The sequence below is a fragment of the Ambystoma mexicanum genome, chromosome 5q (genome assembly GCF_040938575.1).
Source record: "Ambystoma mexicanum isolate Mex_15411 chromosome 5q, UKY_AmexF1_1, whole genome shotgun sequence".
NCBI classification, from domain to species: Eukaryota; Metazoa; Chordata; class Amphibia; order Caudata; family Ambystomatidae; genus Ambystoma; species Ambystoma mexicanum.
Window position 1 is genome coordinate 921057069 of NC_090933.1, and position 16706 is coordinate 921073774.

Sequence of the window (16706 nt, forward strand, 5' to 3'; positions counted from 1 at the left end):
CTTCCTCTCCATCTTAAGCCAAATCTCCTCAAATTCCAGAAGCTCTTCAAGAGTTTCCTCTTCTCTTCCTCCTTCTCCCTCTCACTAGCATGCTAATACCCCACAGTCGCTGAGATTGGTGGCATGGGACCTTGTGTGTCCTTCTGGGTTCAGGCCTTCCGCCCAATCACACACAGCCTTCTGTCCCATCCCAGCACTTGCCCCTGGGCATCCACTGGCTTGTGTTCTCACAGGCCTGCACTTATTATTGGCAGGTGATCACTCTGTACCAAGCGATCTCTGCCATGCACTTACTGTTGCTCACAACTGACTCCTTGGCACTTCCTCTGTGGAACTCCTAGCACTGACCGCCTTCCCTGCCCCTTCTCTTTCTCCCTGCACTTGCACGTTCTGAATGCTCACAAGTCCTAGTAGGACCGCCCCTTTCCTGTTCATCAGTTTATTCATTCCCCTTTGTTCCCATGTTCCCTCCCCTTTGCCCTGTGGGTGCTTTTAAACACAATTTCTTGATGTATAAGTGCCTTACAACTGCACAATAAATAAATAAACCCACCCAAACTTTAGCCCCTAGCAGCCCCCCCACCCTTCCCCAAGCTCCTATACCACACTTATGTGTCTTTGCCTCATCTGAAACCGCTTGGGGGCCTGGGACGATCGTCCCCCATCCCAACAAGGCCTTTCCTCTGACTTTTCTGCATAGGCTCTCTCTTTTCTAAGCACCTGGGGGCTGCTAGGCTCCTAGAACACACTGCTTCTGAGGGAGGGTGATGGCCCTCATTTAGCCAGACGTCTCTGCCTGTCTTTAAATGTTTTTGTGCTGGAACCTCTACAGATCTCACACTCTTCCGCAGGGTGGTGAGGGGACAAGCAGGTACTTCCTCCCTTCCATCTTCTATCCCCTTTTCCACTTATCTGCTCAAGGAGATGATCCTGTAGATGTATTTCCAAAACTTGAAGCAGTGAAGATGTAGAAATTGTAGATGTGGAGATTTCCCTGAGGAGAACCAACATGAGGACTCCTTCCAGGATGAGAAGCGGTTAGAATCTGAAGGGAGGCTGCAGGAGAGGAGCTAGAGTCAACGTCCTATTGGTGGGGACCAAAGCACCCAAAAGGAGGGCAGTGGGCTACAAAAGAGACACCTATTTTTATTTATTTACTATTGTAAAAAGTTAACCGAGGATTCCCAGCCTGATGACGGGGAATGTTCATAGCATGTTAATCTATGAAAGATCCAATGCTTGAGAAGCAGAGTATTCTCCTTTGCCCTTTTGTGCAAGGTTGATCAACCACAGGGGTTGGGGGATTCGTGGTCTGACACCTCGAGAGTACCATTGGCCAATGTCTGCAGGACAGAAACCTGAGCTTCAATCTGAGCTTTGGCATCTATGTTTATTTGCCACTGCAAAATTGATGTGGGAATGTCATCTACCTCTGTCCTTCAAGTCGCATTGATGCCTTAAGGTGCTGACACTATGAGACTTTACATTCTGGTGTTTTGGTCCTTATGTACTATGGATTGCGACCACTGTAATGTGGTCAGTATGTACTTATAGAATGGGGATTGGGATAAGTGATGACCCTAGGGTAATGGCTAGATTAGTATGGTAACCCTCATTGCACAAGGCCTCCTCCCTTATCCTGATACTCACAATCCTACTGATCCTCCTTCATGGTAGTTTCCTTTGGTTGGCATAATTAAGGAGTGCAGAAACCTCCTTGAGTGAGTATTGGTGCATAGGTGAAAATCCATAGTAATGAGGATCACCATATGTAGGCTATGCAATATATACAGTACCTCACAAATCTTGATAGCAAAGACAGGTGGCATCCGTAAAGACCATCATAGATGAGGTTAATAAAATATGGCTGCACCTTACATACTTGTCATTCTGCAACAATGTAGGTGCTGTACAATTGTCTTAAGCCTGCCAGTACAGCAGACTAATAGCTGTAGGGTTATCCATGACAAAGTGGAACATTCTTCTGCGTCAGCCTGTAAAGTTGACACTGGGCTCTCCTCCACAATGAGCTCAATGTTAGTCTACAGTTGTGCTTCAGCCATCTGCCACCTTCTGGACGGGAGGTGTCATAGTCAGTGCTACCCTCCCTGCCTCATCACAGTTGGATGTTTCTAACTGAGCTGAGGTCTCAGAACCTTTGTTAACAAAAAACACTGCCAAATGCCCATGATTAACTACCGCTTCCACTGTGATCTTCTGTCGCCATTGTGCTCATGCAGGGAAGAGGAATTATGGGAGCAATGGCAATAAGTGGTGCTGTGAACCATTAATCATTAATCCTGTATATGTACCGCACTACCATATGCGATGTACACGTAAGATCCAGCAAACAGACTGAAGTTAGTGACCACTCTTTGATCCTCCTAAAACTGAAAGAGGATGTAATATCAAGACAAGCCGCAAGATTCACTGAAGCAACTGAATAGAGAAAACAGGGTATGAGTGTGACAAAGAAATATTAGTCAAATGGATTTTTTTTATCAGCTACCTCTCCTGCTGTAAAAGAAAATGGATGCAAGGTTAACTGACCCTTTACTATTATATCATCGAAGAACATTCTAGAATGGACAAAGCAGATCAAATGAACATCAAAGAACAGAACCCGTCTCTTAAAACGAGGTAAGGCCATGGTTCTAAGACCTGGTTAAAAAACAGATGAGACAAAGGCCAGGAGTGGGCAATTTGCACCTGTGTTACAAGTCCTTGAAACAAAGGATTTGAAAACATTTTGAAAAAAGATCACAAAAATAGCATATAGTCAATCAATCTCAAAATCAAATGGCATTGGGGAGCAAATTTGGGTTTTACATATTGAATAAAATGTTAATCATAAAAATATAATCAAACATAAGATGTTCAAAGAAAGAGGACACATTTTGGACTCAAAATTCGATTACAATGACATTTTTGTATCTAATTAATGCTTTAGAAAAAGCACATGCACCCAGTCCAGATGAGTTAAGAAATCTAAACCAGAAGAATAAGCTCTATTCTAACGACATTATTTGTGGAGATAAGGCTTACTTGTACATTGACAAACACATTGGTTAAACGGATACTTATCCTCATATTAAAAAAAGATGACACAATTCACCCACGTAATTATTGTATGATTGCCATGCTTTATGACAAGCAAAATATTTTCAGCAGCCATTCTAAGAGAAATGCAATTATGGAGAGGGCATAAGGGCCGGGTACGCTTAATAATTGACTAAATATAACTCAAATAAAAACAAACATCCTCAAAATTAATAATACATCACTGTATGCAGCATTTATGTATTTTACTGCTATGTTTAACACATACATTGATCTAAATTGTGCGCAAAACTCAGAAGATTGGTCCATTGTTGCACTCTAAAAAGTAGATTGGATGGGCCTGGACACATGTCTAGGCACAATGTTACTAATTGGGGACTGAAAAAGGCATGTGTCTTAGCGCCCTGTCTTTTTCACTTATACATCGTTGTCTTGGGGGTTGCAATATAATCAGGAACAAATACCCCACCGAAGATTATTAATACATTGGTTGACCTTTGCTGGCAATGTTATCTATCTTTGATCATATGGAAGTGGGCCTGCAACGCAATCTATCAGCAATTTAAACATATGTAAAGACAAATGATTTGGAAATAAATAAAAAGAAAACACAAATAATCTCATTTACAATAAAAAAAGTGTTTAGAAATATATTTGGTATTTGGATTACTCTCAATTAGAGGAAGTAAAAGAACTATGTTTGGCTTTTTACTTACTACTTCCCGATCTGAACAGCAAAATAACAAGATGAGAAAAAAAAAATTTGCCCCAGCCGTAGATAATTCACAAAGTTTTAATCGACAACATGGTGGGTATTCCTTTATGCCATTAAGCCTAGCCTTCTTGCAGAAGATAAATCATAATACTTTGCATGAAACTTAACTGGGCAATAAACCAGTAAGTAAATGGCTAGAATAATAGAAGAATGGATAACCATTTAAACCTTCCAAGTTATGTCCCCATTAAAACTACTCTAATTGAATTACAAATAATCCGACTATATCCAAGACATGTGATCGAGAAAACAGTATTATTATTTAAAATAGACGAGGCAAAGTTTGGACAGATATTGTACGCCTTGAGAATGGAAAAAATATTTGGTGAGAAAGCTTCATAAAAAGATTTGCTGATGAATGAAAATACCAAAAGAGGCAAAGATGTCTCTTCCTTATGCTTTTTCATTTAAACAATTTGAAAAGCCTGGAGAGAATAAGAGCAGTGCTTGGAGCCCCTAGATAAAACAAGGTCTGTCGTTTTTGGAACAATGTTCGTTACACTAAGAGTTTGGAGCAAATGTGCACAAAAAATGTCAGTTCTTTATGACTTAAATATCGGGGTTGTTAAACGTTTCATAAGATGTGTTCATGAATTATCAAATGTTTTGTTTTGGTATAGATTGTTGAGTGGGTAAGACTCTTCACTTTTGACAGTCTACCTTTATTGGGAGAATATTGAGAGGACATTCCGTTTTTTTATGATACATTTTTATTATTGTTGAAGATTATTTATTTATGTTAGACGTATTATGAAAGGTTTGATTAAAATCGCAAATGCAATAGAATAAATAATAATGAGAAAATAATTCAGCTGCAAATCTGCAGCACAACAGGCCCATCGAAATCATACCCTAAAACATGAAAGGTTACAAATATTTAAGTTGACAATTGACTGCACAGAAGCTTACGTGGTCTGCTGATGTTACCGCTACTGGAGGGTGATGGGCCCCAGGCCAAAGGGCGTGGGAATGAATCAGTGGTTCCTGTCTGTTCACTTTGTTTTGCTAACGTGAACCACTCTTTTGTCTGCGTAAACGAAGCCTGAAAAAATAAAGAAAATACTTTTTGTATGGTATTCATTGCTATTGCTATTGCATAACACACGTTCATCTGGATAGTTCTACAGATAATCCTGGTTGTGACTACCTGCTCCGTACATGCACAAATATTTGCAGTACTCTAATATCCCTCCTTAGAAGTTTTGAAATGGTGCGTCACTTTCCAAGATAAAAACACAAATATGTTCAATTTCAGGAGGTCACATAATGTTATCAACTACGTGACACATGGAAAATAGTTTTTCTCAGCCACATTCATGTGACTTTAAAATCATAATTAAATTAATGCCAAATTAAATTTGTCATAAACCCCATTTGCTGACCATGCGATAGGAATGAGCTATCAGAAGTTTGTTTTGGAGTTATTAGTCATGAATAATTGGGAATTAATTCTTCCATAACAGAACATGATTAATATAGTATAAAGTGAGAGAAACCTGAGGGTATTCTCACTCCTACTCCCCTCGGATCAACTATGCAGGTGGCCAGGGAAAGGCCATCGCTTTTGGATCCTGACCCTGGGGGAGGAGAAGTGAAGCAGGATCACCTCATTGGAGGGTCCTTGAGGATTTGGAGTGGGGTGCCCTAAAGCGAGACATGGTATTCCCCTTTTCCCATTGACAAACAACCTGGCCCTCCCCCAACCTTTATGGGCTTTTATAAGCCAGCTCCCCTAATTGTCCGCCATCTTACACTTGACATTACTGAGAAGAGGAGACAGAGTAAAGCACACTAGGCCATGTCACCACCTTAGTACTGGGACGAGGAAGATGCCTGCAAAGTGTAGTGAAGGTCAGGCATGTTCTCTTAATCATGGTCAGACAAATCCAATTGGAAGTACATACCTGCAACCTGTCAAAAGGTTACAGGTGTATAAAAGGAGACAGAATGTGCAGCAAGGAGAGAAACAGGGAGGCCTGTGGGAAGGAGACCAGCATGGAACCGTGTTCAGAAGAGGTAGCAGTGGTGGGAACTATGGAGGAGCCAGGACGCCGGCACGAAGTCCAGCAAGCCTGCCCAGTCTAGGCCGAGTCGGGTAGTTAGGCCGTTGCATGGGCAGGAGCCTCTGCTGGGGCAGCAGGACTGCAGGAGAGAATGGGACGCTGTCCTCGTCCAGAAGGAGGCAGCAGAGCAACAAGCGAGGACAAGACAAGCCCGATGTGCGAGCAGGGCTGGGAGAAACAGTGGAAGCCACAGCGGAACCACACACTAAATACATATTGAATACAGAACCTAATGGGAACTTGAAATTGAGCACATTGAGCATTTGTTAAACGCCAAACTGAATGAAACTGAAGTTGAGCAGATTGAATATCAAACATTGAATGAAACTTGAAGTTGAGCATGTTGAATATTAAAATCACAGCACAGCTTGTGGTCAAAACAAGTCACCAAACACAGCTAAAGGGAAAGTGCCTGTATGGTAACAACACACAAGAAAGGGGCACCAGTGTGAAAGACTGACATACAAAGGTGGGACAGGAGTAAGACCACCACAAAGTGAACTTTACAGATAAATGCAGTGCAACAAGGCCCAAGATTGGCAGGAGGTGTGTGACATACTCTGGTAGAGCCAGGAGGCTACTGAGGAGAAGCCAGAGAAGAGTGAATATTGTCCACAAAGCCAAGAGGCCAACAAAGAGAGGGATCCCGATTGCGTGACCTGTGATGGATGGGCCGTGTGGTCTGACAACTGCACCTAGACCAGTGAGCCCTGAAATGTTAGAACCAAAAGACAATGTGGAGTAAGCCAAGAAGGGGCACTGCCAGTGAATGGTGAGGCAACATGGTCAAGCTGACCTTGCATTGTGTTCAATCTTGTTGATTGACAGACTAAAAGATGTATACGTGACGGAGCTGAAGTCTTGGGGAAGGGAGTCGTGAGGAGTTATACTTGTCTCGAGATGAAGTAACTGGACCATTTTTCTTTGAACTGTGGTGCTTGGAACTTGGGGAAGGGAACCCAAAAGAGTGTGTGGAACTGCATTACCTTGAGTGGGAAAGAGTAATTGAGACGTTTGTGGAACTTTCTCGAACTTGGGGAAAGAGAGCTAAAACAGAAGCTAAGAGCTGGAAGAAACTTGGAACTTTATGTTGATCACTATTTCTTTGATAATTGAAATCCCTACACACTGTTTAGCTTTAGTTATGAGCAGTGGCGTCGCCAGGAATCAAATTTAGGAGGGGCACAGAGGGGGCCAAAGACAAAAGTAGGGGGGCACAGACAAAAGTAGGGGGAGAACATGGTCAGTGCTCGTCTTAGGTGGGGGGGCAGTGTTTCATAGGCGAGGCCCCGGCCCCCCCAGGCCACCCCCTAGCGACGCCACTGGTTATGAGGGAAAGCATAGGTTTTGGAAGCAGACAGACTTTTTTTTTTTATATCACATTTTATTGGTTTTATAGCATACAACCACTGGTCCTTCCGAGGCCAGAATTTAAAACAACAACACTTAATAATAATAATAACGTTGGATGGAAAACACATTCAGAAGGATCACATACCATATACAATATACAATATATAATATACAGTGTAATAGTATCTTGTTCTATAGCAGGTTTTCTGTAGCAATGTCCATATCCCTTATCCTATGGTGTTATGGTATTAAAAGTTCAGGAGTTCACACCGTGTCTTCCCAGCGTTGCCATATCTTATCTGCTTTTTCAGGGCAACCTCTGGTTCTGTAAACCCTCCTTTCTATTGCGATGCAAATTTGTATGTCCGTAATCCACTGGTTTACATGCGGCGGTTCCGCTGCCCCCCATAGCCATGCTATGTTTCTTTTGATTATTGCTGTTGTAGTCATGAGGCAGAGCTTTTCGTATTTTGACATATCTATCTCACTGTCTGCTCCTAGTAACAACAGTTTGGGATCTCTGGAGATCGTCTGGTTCAGGACCCTTGATAAGACATTGCAGCATTGCTGCCAGTAATGGCTGATTACTGGGCATTCCGATAGTATGTGAAAGAAAGTTCCTTCTTCCCCCCGGCAGCGCAGACAGTTAGGGTCAGAAATTTTACCCCAGTGGTTCAAGTTCAAGGCTACCCTCGGGTAGTAGATTCTGTGTAATATCTTCAGTTATACTAGTCGTAGTCTGGCCGATATGGTGACTTCACGGGGGTACATTAGGATCTGGACCTAGTCTTCCGACATGATCTCTCCCACTTCAGTTTCCCATTTTGACTTTAATCGTACCAATTCTGGTGTGGCAAAGGAGGTGATAACACTGTACATATCTGTGGTGACTTTAGCCTGAATATGCTCTATAACTATGTTCCGTTCCAATGGGGTACAGTCTGACATGTCAGAGAGGGTTGGGAGGTGCTGTTGTAGAGCATGTCGGAGCGGTGTGAAGCAGACACACTTTTAAGTTGAACTCTTTGACTCAGACTTTCCTTAGTTTTGTTCAGGTAGGGAAATCCCATAGGGCAAGTTAGGCCTTCTACCATCCTGATATTTGAGTTAATAAAGCACTTTGTTTTGAATCTTGAATCTGTCTGTGTCGTAATTCATGATGCCTTCACAGAAGCCCCATGCATTCTGAGGTAGGTTTGAGCAATAAAGGCCCACTAGCCGAGCATAGGCATGCACTCTCAAATCTCTAAACTTGTCAAACTGCTGACTTTATCCTTCCCACCGTATGTTTATTGGACAATTGGAGGAAAGACAATTGAAGGAAACCACAAGTAAGCTTGCACTGACAATTGAAGAAAAGTGAGGCTGCATATGGCAAACAGAGGAACATAGGAATGTGTCTGTGGAGCATTATAGGTACATGACATTTCTTCCCTTTGAAACAGCAGTTCCAGGCTATTGGGGACTGGTGAATGGGCCATTGTTGAAGAAACAACTGAGCAACAGAGTGATTTGATCTAAAGGGAATTAGGGAATTATCCAAGCATACTACTTACGATACCTATAGTAATGGTTGTTAATGCTATAATGCCTTCCTGTACTGTTGACCTATTATCAACTTGTGCATGACAATGATTGATGTTTGCAAAAAAGAATGAGCACAATGTTCCTTCCTCTCATGCTCGTAATATGTCACTTAAAACATAGTTATTTCAATCTTTTAAAAGCAAACGGTAGACCCCAGGTTAAGTGGAAATATCAAATTTTGAGTTAAATAGCAGAACATTCTCAAAGCTAATCACATGAACACATATCCAGATTTTGCTTATTTTAAAATTAATCTGCAAAACCTAAATTGCAGTTTGTACGGAAACATTTTGGTATACACTTTAAACCCACCAAACGAACAAGGCCTTTGAAACAGGTCGATACATTTCCTAGTGATAAGTATATGAAACTTTAAAATGCAGGCATCAATCAAGCGAGCAGACTCTCATATTTTGCTTATGCAGTATTTCGGTTTTTTTTGCACATGAATTGATACTACTAATAAAAGAATTAAAAAAAAACAATATTTATGCCATTCACATGTTTTCCCATTCATAATTTTTTACTTGCTGAAAGCATTCTCTTTTGATGGGCAGCAGATGGTTTTGCAAGCTGATGAATCACTATTGCACCAATCTTCGCCATCATGCACGGCTGCCAGAATCATTCAACAGAAAAGGGGTGCCAGTGTTTGATTTTATTTAAAATATACTACTGATCTAACTTAATTTTGTGTCAGGTTTTCAGGATCAATAATCTTGATAAATGTCTTTCAAAATTATTTGACAGTAGGGGGCGTGGCTTGGAGCACCACTAATGTGAACGTCTTCCTGAAAGCCTCTGAACCCGGAGGCCCTTTTTACTCAGGTAACATAACGTACTATGGATCGGACCGAGAATAACTACTTTCAATGAAGCAGAAAGAGCAACTCAGGAAGTTGGCAAATATTTACTGTTTTATTACCAATTATCTAAAACAGGGAGTACAATGGACATCAACGGACGTCGCACAGCATATTCGCCAAGTTTATCATAAAAATATCACAATTGTATAGCAAATTCTCATCATATGTGACGCCATCCTACGTGGTAAACTAAGAAAACGTACGAAAGATTATAAGTGTTTCAAGGGGAACGTCTAAGTATATCTTCTATAGAGGACAGGATCGTGATTGGCTCTCTATGATCAGGAGGGCACTCATTCCCTCCCCAAGTGAAAGTAATAGTGCAAGTCATCTTCAACAGTTATTAGAAACACATAATTTCATTGGCTCTTAAACTATAAGGCTCTTCATTATATGGCCTTATACTATTGGTTGGCATGCTTGTGCCCTTCTGGAACATTAAATGCTCTAGCAGCACATAAGATGGAACCCCAGGTGCTGATGAGCGACCTTGACCTAATCTTCCCACCCAATTAGCCTCATATCTCTCATCACTCATGCCGTCTGCCATTCACATGGTCTTTGAACTCGGCCTTGTGGTAGCTCCTCGCCCATGGGAGCCTAAGGGCCTGTAGGCACTTGCTATCTTCTTGTCTGGTACACCATGCTCCCCATCTATTCTCATACTTGGCTCACGTGATCAGAGACCGTGAATTTGCTCGTATTCTAGCATTCAATAGTCTTTAATGAAGAAACTTGGCACTCATGATGTTCTCTCTTTGAAACATAAAAAGGGATGCCTCCGCTTCTTACGTTTTACTGTTCTTTGCAGCTGATAACCAGTTCTTGGCTGCTTCCAGTCTTTGACATCAAGCCAGACAATCTCTTTGGTCTTGCATCATATTCAAGCCTATTCTTTGCTGCGACACAAACATAGCTTCCAATCCATCTTCTTCCATGGAGATTCCACTTACAAAATTGTATCATTGAATGTCCAGAACTCTATATACATGTGCTGGCAGCACCGCGAATAGCCTAGATAGTACATATAGCCAGCCTTAAGGATACTTAGTCTACTTGCGTTACAGCATCTGTACAATTGCAAAACTGCTTGTTTTTGTGCAGTGCTCTTCACAAAGCTATCATCATTCTGCACATGAAAGCTTACTTAATTCTTTATTTCAACATCAGAATCTATATGGTCCATGCATCTTCTCCTCCGACCACCCTTCTCACTGGGTCACTCATCTTTTCGTGATGTCACCAGATTCTTCTTTTCACGTCTTCACACTTCTTCAGGCGCTCCTCTCAGGAGGCCATCAGCTTTCAGGGGATACTTCTCATAGTGTCTTCTCAACGGATGCCTTGCCTCAAAAACTCTTCGCGGTATAGGTATCATTACTGGTATTGCACATGTCGCAATTTCCGGTTATCAACATATAGGCAGAATAGGGGCGGGACTTCCTGGAGAGGCACTTGGCTCTACCCCTACACCTCCATCAGGTGCTCAATCCGCCGTAAGTCCAGAGCCTGGTGACATTTTTAGAGGTGTGTGATGAGTCAGAGGGAGCTAAGGTACGTCCGGGTCAATTGAATATTGAAAGGCCATTAAATCCATGTCTTTCCAGTGTTAGGGAGAATTCTCTGTTAAGGCTAATTTCCCAAACCTAGTGAGTCCCCCAGCAGCTTCGCTGGATTTTTGGGGTTTATTTTTTCTCCTGCTAAGAGTGAGACTCTTTTCCTCCCACTCTTAGGCATGATTTGAGGTATGTCTTTGACTTTGTATGTGCTTATGGGCTATGGGGTCCTTTTCCCCATAGGGTTTCATGTGCTTTTGATATGTGGGTTACACAGCACCCTCCGTGCAGTAACCCAGGGGTGTCGTAGCGACCCCCAAACCGACTCCATACCCTAGGACTGACTACTGTCTCCCAGGGCATGTAAAGTCACCATTGGCTTTACTAGTCGCAAATTGTGAACAGAACCAGTACAAACCATCCTATTGTGAACGTACTGGTCGGGGCAATTCGATTTCCCCGGGGTCTGTTGTTCGAGGGGGCACTGTCCAGTCCCCACTGACCGAGTTTTGGCTGGTGGCAGTGGATACTACTTTATATATTCGACCGCAAATATATTCCTATGGGATTTTCCCATTGTTCGAGGCTACCACTTTTTAATATAGCCTCGAACATACCGCTGGTTTATTAAATTAATATGAATTGACCGGTTGGTATTTTTTGCCGAAACTTGGTTCCAAAATGGCACTTGTGTTCGCTTCTGTGACTCCAACCCAAGGCGAGCCCTTTGTTCCACTTTTTGCGGGCTTCTCCACAGAAGCCTCCAAAAGTGGTGCCACTCTGTCTGGGTATCACAGGGGGCGTGGGAGGGGGTTTAGGCACCCTGGACTGAGTTGCCTCGGCAACTCAAGTCGCACTCTTGTGTGATTGGCCCAAGTGGCTTAGCATGTTTGAGTGACAGCTAGGCTGAATGAATGGGGGTTTTCTGCATAAAAGCAGGGCTTTGGGGACTGGAACTTCAGAAGTCGCCACAGGACCTAAAGAATCCGAGGAGGGAGAAGCCAAGCCGACCAACGACAACACCACCGGTGGAGCCCTGCTGAACCGTCTCAACTCTTTTCCCGACGACAGAGGAGATCTCCAGCCCGGAGAGTCTTATTCCTTTGACTGGTGGGGATAACCAGTTTGCCCGTCTTTTCGCCTTCCTGGACCATCTCGTGGCCGCCTTGCCCGTGCCAAGCACCCCGGCAACCAGAATACTACGGTTTACCACTACCGCAAAGAAAAGGGTGGTACCTTGTAACCGGGAAACTCCGCGGCTGGTTTCTTCCCTGGCAGCGCAACGACCTCCAGCTTTCCTCCACGTCGAGGCCTCCTCTTCCTCTGGACGAAACACCGACTTGCACCCGCTGCCAGGAACAACTGCCCCCGCTGGAGCGTTCTTCCCATTTTCAGGTACTGTGTCCCGCCTGGCTTCCCTTGCGACAGATCGTTCGGGGTGACAGTAAATCCTTGACTTTCTAACCTGGGTTAGCCTGGGACCTGTTAACTAACTTTTCCTGACTTGATCTCAATCTTTTTGTGAACTATTTACAAAGACTCTTTGGGCATAACCCCACTGTGATCCTGGACACATTTTGCTTGCTCTCTCTAAGAGTGGGCCTGGCATTTGAACTTCCTTGCTCTCCAGTTGACTTTGCCTAACCTGCCTCACTGTGGTTCTTTGAAAAGTATTGAAATTTGTGTGCTTTCATAACTCTGCCTTTTCCCTCCCTTTTTAATAACTTATTAGAGTGCCATCTTATGTTAAGCGCTCACCTCATTAAGACTTGTCTAATAAGTAATTAGGGTTGTATATATATAATAGTGTCTGTGTGTTGAATTTATTTACCTCTCCTTTGTGCTAGTGTAATTTGCAAGTGTGTCTTTAAATAAAAAATATATACTTTTACACCAAAGCTCTGGTCAGTGTTTGCTTGTGCTACTGTATCTCTGTACCTATTGTGTATACTCTATATACTGCCTAACTCATCTTGAGAGAAGTTTGACTGCTCAGCCACAGCTACCAGGTAAATCTGGGTGGTACAGGCTGCTACCAATTGAGTTTACTGCCAAACACCTGTAGTCCTAAATCTTTTGCAGTGGTCCCTAAGGGAACTGCACAGGTTTCTGCCTAACATCCAGGAAGAGTGAAATACAGGGCTGATGTCATAAAAGGTCTTGGAGGGAGGGGCTTCCTGATGACAGACAAGCAAGTGCTCTAATGAGAGAAAGAGTGTGGTGCTTTACTTTAATACTGGACTTCTGATGTGTGATTGTTTTTGGATTTGGCAGGACACTGAGAAGGGCGAAGAAGAGAGGGCCCCTTTGGAGGGAGAGACAGTTTATGAGTGGGCCTACTGATTAATCCTGTTGCCCAGAGTTAAGGCGAGGTCCGCTCCTGTTCAGCACCTCTGGAAGTTATGTTAAAGGATAAGCGTTAAGAAGTGAAGCGGAGAGAGAGCGAAGCGTTTGTGTGCAAAGTTTCAAAATACAGACGACCCGAATAGCTGACTACTCGGTCGAGAGTAAGTGGCAGCCGGAGTGATCCAAAGATCGGGAGTAATACTGGTGGGTCCAGTCAAGGCTGTCGCCAAGGCAGAGCTTGAGGTGATCAAACAGCTGGGGAAGAGCGGCGAGGTGAGGTGTAGCCAAACCGACACGTCTGAAGGAGGTTCTGTCATCCGAGACGCGGCCGCAGCTCTCGGATCAGCTGAGCAGAGAAGCTGCGAGTGGCTCTAGCCCCCACCATTGCGGGGGCGGGGCTTGGTTACGAACGAACAGCCAAGCCTCCAAGAGCTACAGCTGGGAGCAGAGGGCGTTGCCTGAAGCCTCCGCAGGACATAAGCTGATGGAACGCTATTTGAGATGAGAAGTTGTGAGTTTGAACGAATCAAAGAGAAACGGGCTCAAAAGTTCAACATTACAGAGGTGAAGCAGATTAATGGGAAAAGGGTTACACCGCGGAGCACATAGACTTTATGAATGGTACTTTGCCTGAAGATTATGATACGTGGAAAGGAACATATAAGCTACCTTATCTAATAATAGCTCAAAGGATATAATTGTTCGACAAGTTATTACTGGGAAAGCACGAAAGACTGTCAGAAGACAAATCTTCTCCTTGAAAGTCTAAAAGTCTACCAAGGAAGGGGAAGAGTCTTTGTACATGGGAATTGTTGGTTTAAAGGACAGTGTTGCAGTACAAAGGAAAGCCGTCGGAGAAAGTATCCTTCCAGAAAAGTTCCATTGAGATGTTGAATCGTACTGGTTTAAAGTTATATGAAAAAGAAAGAGGCTAATTAATAAAAACAGTTTAATTGAAAACGTAGTGTGTTTGACTCTTCTCTAACCGCTCTGTTTTTGTCAGCGATGTGCCGAATGTCAGAAAAAGAACAGGGCAGTGATCACCAAGGCTCCTCTCCAATCAATGCCCTTGATTTTAGAACCTTTCCAACGAATAGGAATGGACATAGTAGGACCGTTGAATCCTTCAAGTAGAGGACATAAATACGTACTAGTAATTGTAGACTATGCAACCCGAAGCCTTTCCTTTACGAACAACGAATGCCCAACAAATTTGTGATGCCTTAGTTCCTTTCATCTCAAGAGTGGGTATCCCTAAGGAGATAGTCACGGACAGAGGAACCAATTTCATATCAGCTGTGCTAAAGCAGGTATGCGAAACCCTACACATCTCCCAGCTCAGGACTGCCGTATATCATCCTCAAACAGATGGGCTGGTTGAGAGATACAACCAGACTATTAAACAGATGATAAGGAAAAGCATCCAGCCGGGAGACTGAAATTGGGATAGGGTGTTGCCGTGGATCCTTATGACCTTGAGAAATATCCCCCAATCCTCTACGGGGTTTGCCCCGTTCGAATTGTTGTTTGGAAGACCAGTAAGAACGCTCTTGGACATCCTAAAAGAGGGCTGGGAGGAACAGCCGAACCCTGAGATTACATTATCGGAATACGCATCTCAGCTCAAGTCAAGAGTTGAGAAACTTCAATCAATTGCGCAGTCACACCTCCAACAAGCTCTTGGTAAACAAGAACAATATTACAACCAGAAATCACGACTGCGTACCTTTCAAGTAGAAGAGCGGGTCCTTGTTCTTCCCACGACAGAAAACAAAATGCTGGCATCATGGAAAGGGCCTTATACAATTGATGAAGTATTGGGACCAGTAACCTATAGAGTTTGCCAACCTGAGAGAGAATCCCGCTTCAGACATATCATGTAAATTTGTTAAAGAAGTGGATGGAACCTAAAGTTACAGTGGCCATGATCAATCTAGAGGAGGGGTCGGCTGAATACCTCCCGACAGCAGAAACCCCAGTAGGGAAAGAAGCCCTGAACGTTAATCCTGATTTAAATCCAACCCAGAAGTTAGAACTCTCCAGGTTGCTTGAACAGTATGCAAGAATATTTTCCTCAGTTCCGGGGAAGACTTCACTGACCTGGCATCACATACAAACCGACCAAGGGGTGAAGGTGAGGATGCGACGTACAGAATTTCAGAATCCAGGTTACAAGCGGTAGAGAAAGAGATCCAAGAGATGCTTCGTTTGGGCGTCATTGAACTGTCACATAGTGACTGGTGTTCGCCTTTGGTGATGGTAGCAAAGCCGGATGGGGGCATTCGCTTCTGCATGGATTTCAGAAGGTTGAATGAGGTGTCGAAGTTTGATGCGTACCCTATGCCTAGGATCGATGACCTTTTGGAAAGATTGGGTAAGGCTAAATTCCTAACGACAATTGATCTAACGAAAGGGTACTGGCAAGTACCCTTGTTTCCTCAAGATAAAGAGAAAACTGCTTTTGCCTCGCCCAGTGGACTATACCAATTCACAGACCTACCCTTTGGTCTTCATGGTGCTCCGGCCACTTTTCAGCGACTAATGAACTATCTAATACAGGGCCATGAAAGCTATGTAGGGGCATACATGGATGACATTGTTGTCTTTAGCCAAAGCTGGTCAGACCACATGAAGCATTTAGGTGCAATGTTTCAGACCTTGGAGAAGGCAGGGTTGCATGTAAACCCCAAGAAGACGAACTTGGTAAACTCATGTACAGGATATCTGGGATATTATGTTGGCCAAGGAACTATCAGACCGCAATAAGAAAAACTAGAGGCCATACGTCAATTACAGTTCCCAGCCACTACAAGACAAATTAGGGCTTTCCTTGGTTTTGTGGGCTATTACCATCGATTCATACCTCACTTTTCGACTATTGCAACTCCACTAACGGATTTGTTGAAGTCAAATGCTCCCCCGAAAACTGAGTGGAGAAATGCCCAAACTGAAGGAGCGTTTACTGCCCTCAAGGCTGCACTGTCAGAGCAGGCTATCCTTCATTGTCCTGATTTCTCGATGCCCTTCTATTGGCACATGGATGCTTCAGGATCTGGACTGGGAGCTATTATTTTCCAAAACAAGGGTGAAGAGGAGAAAC

General features: G+C 43.4%; 1 protein-coding gene across 1 annotated transcript in view; it reads right to left on the minus strand.

Annotated features, from left to right (window-relative positions):
- Positions 1–16706, minus strand: part of RGS22 (regulator of G protein signaling 22) — a 1706064-nt gene that overhangs the window by 1366782 nt on the left and 322576 nt on the right. Inside the window, exon 7 of the mRNA XM_069621432.1 lies at positions 4745–4877. Within this exon, the coding sequence (XP_069477533.1) occupies positions 4745–4877 (133 nt within the window). The remainder of the gene's footprint in view (positions 1–4744; positions 4878–16706) is intronic.